The 9,065-nt window shown below is 39.9% G+C and overlaps 1 protein-coding gene across 1 annotated transcript; it reads left to right on the top strand.

The window, feature by feature from the left end:
* Window positions 1-274: 274 nt before the first annotated feature.
* Window positions 275-2,751, top strand: LOC129845425 (B-cell receptor CD22-like). The gene is made up of 5 exons (XM_055913348.1): window positions 275-1,102; window positions 1,287-1,502; window positions 1,657-1,989; window positions 2,101-2,319; window positions 2,476-2,751. The coding sequence occupies exons 1-5, from the start codon at window positions 625-627 to the stop codon at window positions 2,748-2,750; spliced, it is 1,521 nt and encodes a 506-aa protein (XP_055769323.1). The 5' UTR covers window positions 275-624; the 3' UTR covers window position 2,751.
* The last annotated feature ends 6,314 nt before the right edge of the window (window positions 2,752-9,065 follow it).

Below are 9,065 nucleotides of genomic sequence, written 5' to 3'. Positions count from 1 at the left end.
ATGGTTTGTATGTAATTAATCACCAGCTATAGAGTGCACTACTTTGACTAGAGCCCTACCTGCTGCCCCTGATGGTATGTATGTAGTTATTCACCAGCTATAGAGTGCACTACTTTGACTAGAGCCCTACCTGCTGCCCCTGATGGTATGTATGTAGTTATTCACCAGCTATAGAGTGCACTACTTTGACTAGAGCCCTACCTGCTGCCCCTGATGGTTTGTATGTAGTTATTCACCAGCTATAGAGTGCACTACTTTGACTAGAACCCTACCTGCTGCCCCTGATGGTTTGTATGTAGTTATTCAACAGCTATAGAGTGCACTACTTTGACTAGAACCCTACCTGCTGCCCCTGATGGTTTGTATGTAGTTATTCAACAGCTATAGAGTGAGTTGTTGTTTATGTTTCTAAGACTGCAGGGTGGGAGATGCAACAATGACCTTGAGAACAGCAGGAAGTGTGTTGGTGGTCTTTCTCTGGTCTGTAGCAGGTATGGTCTCATTCTTATCTTTTATCAATCTATAGACATGTCTAAAAGGATAAGATTCATAATGTTTTCTGGTGTGTTCTGTTAGGAGTCTCCACTTCACTTGAAATAGTCATATTTCACACCTCACTGAGTGATGCTTATCTGTGGTTTTCATTCACACTCAAATCAGGAACTATGGCAACAAAGTGTGTACAAATCCTACCTTCAGTGTGAGACAATATACCTTGTCTTCATTCTGATACCGTTGTGTGACTGTGTTTCAGTGGTACTGGGTCAGGATGGCTGGAGTGTGTTTTACACCACTCAGAGTATCTGTGCCTTGAAGGGGTCAACAGTGGAGCTGACCTGCTCTTACACACATCCCAGAGGTCATAAAGTCACATCAACCTTCTGGTTCACTAAAATGGAGACTGGTGTAGAACCTAAAGATATAGGTCAGAACCCAGAGTATACAGGTCGTCTGGAGTATCATGGGGATAAGGAGAAAGACTGTACCCTGAGAATCACAGACCTGAGAGAGAGTGACTCAGCTACGTACAAGTTTAGATTTACAACTGATCAGACCAGAGGGAGATATTATGGAGATCCTGGAGTCACTCTGTCTGTAACAGGTACAGTTACATGCTTTATACTGCTAGTCTGTTCAATTAATATCTACTGTCCATTTAGGTCTAGAAATTGGATTTGTATATATGAAACAGATTTAAGAATTAAATGTGTTTGAGAATGTCTTGCATCATGTGATTAAACTATAGAACAGGTGATTCAGGGTTTTAATGTTGTGATCTACTACAGATCTGCAGGTGGTGACTCCTTCACATCGGTCACAGAGGATGATACTGACCTGTAGAACCACCAGCTGTCCTCTGACTGGTAACCCCACCTACATCTGGTACAAGAATGGCAAGATAGTATCTGAGAAGACTTCCACCTATTCAGTCTACTCTAATGCTGCAGACAGTTACTCCTGTGCTGTAAAGGGCCATGAGGATCTCCACTCTCCTGCAGTGTGTGAGTATGAATTCAACTCAGTATTCTAGTATAACTTTTCAGATATAATTATTCTGTCTGCTAAACAGCTTCAGAGTTGTCTAACAAAACTGTATCACACGATTACTGAAGCTCAATATTCTACTGTGTAAATCATGCCCTCTTTATGTTTCAGGTGTTCAGGGTCAGAGCTGCAACAGAGTGACTTACAATAAGAGGAGAATCTGTGTCTTGAAGGGATCAACAGTGGACATATCCTGTACTTATGTTGGTTATTATTCCACCACATCATCATTCTGGTTTAGAAGTGATAAGTCGACCCTTGAAGACCTAACCAGAGACCCAGGGTATACAGGTCGTGTGGAGTACACTAGAACATACAGAGGTCCCTTCACCCTGAGAATCACAGATCTGAGAGAGGAAGACTCAGCTGAGTATCGCTTCACTTTTAAAACAAACTACATTGAATGGGGTCATAGTTTCCCAGGAACAACTCTGTCTGTCACAGGTAATACTACACTGTATGATACAACTGTATATCATGTTGAATTACAGGAGAAAATAAATTAACCATCCTGTTAACACAGAGGTGTATGTGGTTTTATACATATTGTTTCAGGTCTGCTGGTGAAGGTGACTCCTGCTGCAGAGGGACAGAAGGTGACACTGACCTGTAGCACCAGCTGTACTCTGACTGACAACCCCACCTACATCTGGTACAGGAATGGATGGAATGTACAAGATAACTCCTCCCCCATGTACTCCATCAGCATTGAGGATGAAGACAGCTACTCCTGTGCTGTGAAAGGACATGAGGATCTCCACTCTCCTGCAGTGTGTGAGTGCAGTACAATAGTACAGTATTCTACTTAGCAAGTATCATGTATTCAGGCAAAAGAGACATGTCTTACTCTATCAATCATTTTAGAACAAAAATATATTTTTTACTAATTGTTAATATTACTCTGACAAAATGTTTGGTCTTTTACATCAGATAAACCAAAGAACACCTCAGTGTCAGTCAGTCCCTCTGGTGAAATAGTGGAGGACAGTTCAGTTACTCTGACCTGCAGCAGTGATGCCAACCCACCTGTCCAGAGTTACACCTGGTACAAGAAGAATGGAGGTGACTATCAGTGTATGACAGGACCACATCATGTCTTCAATCAAATCCAGCCATCTGACACTGGAGAGTACTACTGTGAGTCCCAGAATGAGATGGGGACAGACAGGTCTAGGACCATTAACATGGATGTGAAGTGTGAGTAAAGTACAGCTCAGTGTTTGAATCGTAAGGTAGTAAAACAATTGTAATTAAATGAATTAGTCCTAAAGCATAACATCTCCAAATGAGTATTTGTTAACGTTTTGTGTCACAGTTTTAGATAGTTCTCTGACTAAACAGATAATTAGTCATAAATATGCTACTGTCCTATCCGTCGGACAAATTCTCCTTTACCAGATGACCCAAAGAACACCTCAGTATCAGTCAGTCCCTCTGATGAAATAGTGGAGGGCAGTTCAGTGACTCTGACCTGCAGCAGTGATGCCAACCCACCTGTGGACAAATACACCTGGTACAAGAAGAATGGAGCTTCACTGACAGGATCTGAAAAATCATACAATTTCACGACCATCAGCTCTGAGGACAGTGGAGAATATTACTGTGAGGCTGAGAATAAATATGGACGTCTCAACTCTTCTTCTGTGTCTGTGGACGTTCAGTGTTAGTTCACCTAACCTCATCTTTTGATCAGAGGATCACATTTAAATTCATATTTCAATCACAAGTAAAACACTATTTTAAACACTGTTGTTACATATTGTCCACCAGATGGACCAAAGAACACCTCAGTGTCAGTCAGTCCCTCTGGTGAAATAGTGGAGGGCAGTTCAGTGACTCTGACCTGCAGCAGTGATGCCAACCCACCTGTAGACAAATACACCTGGTACTTTCAAAATAAGACGTTTCTAAATGGATTTGGAGAGATCTACAACATAAGTAACTTCAAGTCTAAGGACAATGGACATTACCACTGTGAGGCCTGGAATGGAAGAGGATCTAGGAACTCTACAGCTCTGATGATCATTTTACCAGGTGAAGATTCATCTTCAATATTTCAACACAAAATTGTTTCAAACTAATATTAATAGTTATACTTAGGCTTATCATACTTTGTTTTATAATTATATATACATTCAGATTAGATCAGTTAACAAATATTGTACTTTTGTATTACATGCCTGTACTCATAGCATCCATATTTTATTCTAGGGAAACAAATCTCAGTTCTGACTGCAGCTGTAGGAATCATAGTGGTTGTTCTGGTTCTCATCCTCTGTCTCTCTGGACTCATGTGGTTCAGGTGAGTGAAGAAGGGAACATTGATATTTGTATTATTCTTTCACCTTAGACCTCTGATTTGTTATTAACTTTATTCATTCATTTAGTTATAGGCCCAATGCCCTTAACCACTAGGCCCCTTTGGGTGGCAGGTAGCTTAGTGGTTAGAGCGTTGAACTTGTAACTGAAAGGTTGCAAGATTGAATCCCTGAGCTGACAAGATAAAAATATGTCGTTCCGCCCCTGAACAAGGCAGTTAACCCACTGTTCCTAGGATGTCATTGAAAATAAGAGTTTGTTCGTAACTGACTTGCCTAGTTAAATAAAGATAAAGTAAGAAACCTGCTAAAATGTATTAGTAACATATCAACTTCCACTAGAGGTCAGTAGAGAGCAGAACTCACTCTGTCCCTCATTACAGGAGATCCACAGGAGGAAGTGATGCCACAGCAGACACACAGGTGATTCTATTAGTTACACCAGGATAATTAGTTACCCCCCCCCCCACACACACACACAACTCATCAGGCTTTGATGATATGAATCAGCTGTGTAGTGCTAGGGCAAAAAACAAAATGTGCAACTCTGAGCTCAAAATGTGCAGGGCACAGCTCTGAGTTTGGGAAACCCTAAGTTACAACTCCATTTTCATTAGTTTACTGTTTCACGACAGTCTCTTTCGTCCTATTTTCATTGTTATCTCTCTCCACAGAGTGTCCGTCCTGACTGTAACAGTGACATGTACACAGGTCTGAACATGAGGACCATGTCCCCTGACTACGACACTCTGGCAGTAAGTCTCTTATAATTCATTTTTATTGTTTGTTAGTGTGTTTGTGTTTTATACTTGAATGTGTTTAGAGAAAATGATGGAAAGACTGGTGTTTCAATGAACACATGAATTTCCTCTCTCTCTCTCTCTCTTTCCCTCTCTATATCTCTCTCTCTATATATATATATCTTTCCCTCTCTCTCCCTCCCCCTCTCTCCTTATTTTTTCCCTCTCTCTCTCTCTCTCTCCCTCCCCCTCTTTCTGTCCACAGAATGTCCATCCTGACCCTAACAATGACGCCAACAGTGACATGTACTCACCTCTGAACATGAAGACCAGGTCACCAGAGTATGACACCCTGGCAGTAAGTGTATTTGTGTGTGTGTGTCCATAAACATTTTAGTGGGAGTGTAAATTGCTAATTCAGTGTCTTCTTTCAGAATGTGAGGGGACCCTCCCACTGAAGAGAACCACCACAGAACCTGATCTGAAGAGAACCACCACAGAACCTGATCTGAAGAGAACCACCACAGAACCTGATCTGAAGAGAACCACCACAGAACCTGATCTGAAGAGAACCACCACAGAACCTGATCTGAAGAGAACCACCACAGAACCTGATCTGAAGAGAACCACCACAGAACCTGATCTGAAGAGAACCACCACAGAACCTGATCTGAAGAGAACCACCACAGAACCTGATCTGAAGAGAACCACCACAGAACCTGATCTGAAGAGAACCACCACCGAATCTGGACTGAAGAGAACCACCACCGAAGCTGGACTGAAGAGCTAAGGTTCCAATCCAAAGCTAGGTCTCACACCTCTATTCTCTTGCTATCATATCTAGATGGTTTTCCAGACCGTGAACTTTAACTTTTGAGTAAATGCTGGAATATATTTTTTATTTTCTTATTATGATAATTATGTATTTTTGATGATAAATGGGATGGGTTATGCTTCTGCATATTTTCAATGCGATTTTTCCATTTCCATATTTTTTCTTGTGTAGCAATCTGTTTACTATCTATAGTTTAAGATTATATTTCGATGGGATTTTGCTATTTTAGGGATTTATAACATCAACAGTCCTACTTTCCACAGCAACTAATATGGATAATATTGATAACAGCGTTTTAATATATTTAGCTTTTGGGACAAGTTTCCCCTGATGTGTTTAATGATTTACGTTGTATTGCTGTCAGACATTATTACTTATTATATGTTTTATATTTTATATCATATTGTTTTTTTAATTTAAAAACATGTAATCAGCACATTACATACATTTAAACATTTGCAATTTTTTACATTTTATATTAATTATAATTGTATATTACATAATGCTATATTGTTCAGTGTCATGATATCACTTGTTTTGTCATCACATTTTTCATTTGTACGTATTTTATATACGTTAAATACATGTTTACCTTTGCAGTTTTTACAGTGTGTTTTAGTGTCAATACAGTATAACCATCATGTTGTAAATAAGATCAACATTTCAACAATAAATACATAGATTATATGATCAACTAATAACACATTGATTCATAACTATTTTCTCTCAGCTCTTGTTTCTTGTATTTCTGCCTATTAGACACATGATGGCGGCATTGAATCATTGAACCATGAGTGGCGAGGCCAGCATTTCCTCAACTCAGTCTTGGGGACCCCAAGGGGTGAATGTTTTGGTTTTAGCCCAGGCACTACACAGCTGATTCAAATAATCATCTTACTGTCGAGTTGATTACTCAAACACAGAGGCAGTGTTACTTAGTTGTCTTATTAACCTCAGAAATAATATTTCTATTCACTGAAATGAACCTAGAATAAAACTTCTTGGTGACGAAGGGGGGCAGTATTGAGTAGCTTGGATGATTAAGGTGCCCAGAGTAAACTGCCTGCTACTCTGTCCCAAATGCTAATACATGCATAGTATTAGTAGTATTGGATAGAAAACACTCTGAAGTTTCTAAAACTGTTTGAATGATGTCTGTGAGCATAACAGAACTCATATGGCAGGCGAAAACCTGCGAAAAATCCAACCAGGAATTGGGAAATCTGAGGTTTGTAGTTTTTCAACTCTTTGCCATTCCAATATACAGTAGGATATTGGTTATGTTGCACTTCCTAACGCTTCCAGTAGATGTCAACAGTCTTTAGAACTTGGTTTGAGGCTTCTACTATGAAGTTGGGCTGAATGAGAGGGGATTGAGGCAGGTGTCTGGCAGAGTGCCACAGGCTCGTAATGCGCGGTCACGAGAGAGTTAGCTCTCGTTCCATTGCTTTTCTACAGACATAGGAATTTTCCGGTTGGAACATTATTGAAGATGTATGATTAAAACATCCTAAAGATTGATTCTATACTTAGTTTGACATGTTTCTACGACCTGTAATACAACTTTTTGAAATTTTCGTCCGACGTTCGGCTGGACCTGCACGCGCATTTGGATTTGTTTTCCAAACGTGCTAACAAAAGAAGCTGTTTGGAAATAAATCATGAACTTTATCGAACAAATCAAACATTTATTGTGGAACTGGGATTCCTGGGAGTGCATTCTGATGAAGATCATCAAAGGTAAGTGAATATTTATAATGCTATTTCTGACTAATGTTGACTACACAATATGGCGGATATCTTTTTGGCTGCTTTGTTGTCTGAACGCTGTACTCAGATTATTGCATGGTTTGCTTTTTCCGTAAAGTTTTTTTTAAATCTGACACAGGGGTTGCATTACGGAGAAGTATATCTCTAATTCCATGTATAACACTTGTATTTTCATCAACATTTATGATGAGTATTTCTGTAAATTGATGTGGCTCAATGCAAAGTCACCTCATGTTTTGTAACGCAACAATGTAAAATTATTTTTTTTTATATCAATCTGAACTTTACCAAACAAAACATACATGTTTGTCTGGAAAAATGGCTGTGATTTTCTGACTTGGTGGTGACCTAACATAATCATTTGTGGTGCTTTCGTTGTAAAGCCTTTTTGGAATCAGACACTGTGGCTGGATTAAGGATCATTTTATCTTTTAAATGGTGTAAAATACTTGTATGCTTGAGGAATTTTAATTATGAGATTTTGGTTTTGAATTTGGCGCCCTGCACTTTCACTGGCTGTGGGCGGGGTGGGACGCTACCGTCCCACATATCCCAGAGAGGTTTTAACCCTTTGTGTGCTCCCCCAGAGAAGGGTATTCAGCTGTATAAGCACGGCCAGTATTTATTTTCACTAAAACAGTTTGCAATGAAGGTCGCCTCAACAGAACTCTGTAGGGTAGCACCATGTTTTAGCCGGAGGACAGACAGTTTTTGTCCTCCTCTGACAATGATTTCAATACAAAACCTAGGAGGCTCATGGTTCTCACCCCCTTCCATAGACTTACACAGTAATTATGACAACTTCCAGAGGACGTCCTCCAACCCATCAGAGCTCTTACAGCATAAACTGACATGTTGTCCAACCATTCAAAGTATCAGATATTTTATCCAGTACTGAAAGCATAAGATACATCCAGCTAGCACTGCAGTGCATACAATGTGGTGAGTAGTTGACTAAAAGAGAAAGACAATAGTTGAACAGTTTTGAACAAATTAATTTCTTGAAAAATTAAGGAGAAGCAAGAGAGAGTGGGAAGAGCTGGCAAACTCTATTTTGTTGTATTTTCTTCAGTGTCACTTACTTAGCTAGCATCTAGTGCAGCTAGCTAGTTTAGCCTACTCAAACCACCGTCTCAAACCGAGAGGAGTGGTATGTTCGCTAGTTGGCTATGGCTATCCAACACTGGAACTCTTCCAAGTCAAGGTAAGCTTTTGGTTTTATTCATCTATTGCCACGTGGGCCCACCGGTGTAACTGCTAAACTGCTTTCTGACTGTACACTGTACTGCACGATTGTAGCGTGTTTACTAACACATTAGTTCTAATAGCTATGTTGACAATACGTTAGCTAATATGGTAACAATGATGTAGGCTGTGTGTAGCGTTAGCAGTCATGATATGAAGGTTTGGCTTGGAAAGGTTTTTTCTCCTGCTCACAGACAGCTGATGTGTTGTGCACTGAAGTCCACAAGTGAAGGGACAAGGTAAGAGGGGTATAATGCAGAGATGCGAGAAGGAATTCTACAACGGGCAATGTGATCATGCTGTTTGTATGTGTCTGCTTTGAAAGTGAACTGTGTTTGAATGTGATCAGAGGTGTATTCATTCCACCTATTCTGCTGAAAAACAATTTTAAACCAAGCAAACGTAACTAAATAGGATAAACATACCTGTATTTGTCCAAGAGAAACTCTTGTTTGCAACTGTTGGACTAATGATTACATCCTAGATCAGCTAGATGCAGGCCAGAGTGTACAAGGTGGTATTGAATGTGTAACTGTCTGTCACCTTGATTACTCAAATGTTTCTCTCAACCTGTGCACCTACGTTGTATGCTTCCATTCATATTCTAGGTTG

The sequence above is a fragment of the Salvelinus fontinalis genome, unplaced genomic scaffold (genome assembly GCF_029448725.1).
Source record: "Salvelinus fontinalis isolate EN_2023a unplaced genomic scaffold, ASM2944872v1 scaffold_0301, whole genome shotgun sequence".
Classification (NCBI taxonomy): Eukaryota; Metazoa; Chordata; class Actinopteri; order Salmoniformes; family Salmonidae; genus Salvelinus; species Salvelinus fontinalis.
Note: the sequence above shows the minus strand (reverse complement) of the source record. Positions and strands in the feature narration are given on the sequence as shown.

Bases quoted from the DNA above. Each gene is read 5' to 3' on its own strand.
- LOC129845425 (XM_055913348.1), top strand. From the start codon at position 625: ATGCTTATCTGTGGTTTTCATTCACACTCAAATCAGGAACTATGGCAA. The intron at 1,103-1,286 runs GTACAGTTACAT...GATCTACTACAG, and splicing joins AGTCACTCTGTCTGTAACAG to ATCTGCAGGTGGTGACTCCT. The intron at 2,320-2,475 runs GTGAGTGCAGTA...CTTTTACATCAG, and splicing joins TCTCCACTCTCCTGCAGTGT to ATAAACCAAAGAACACCTCA.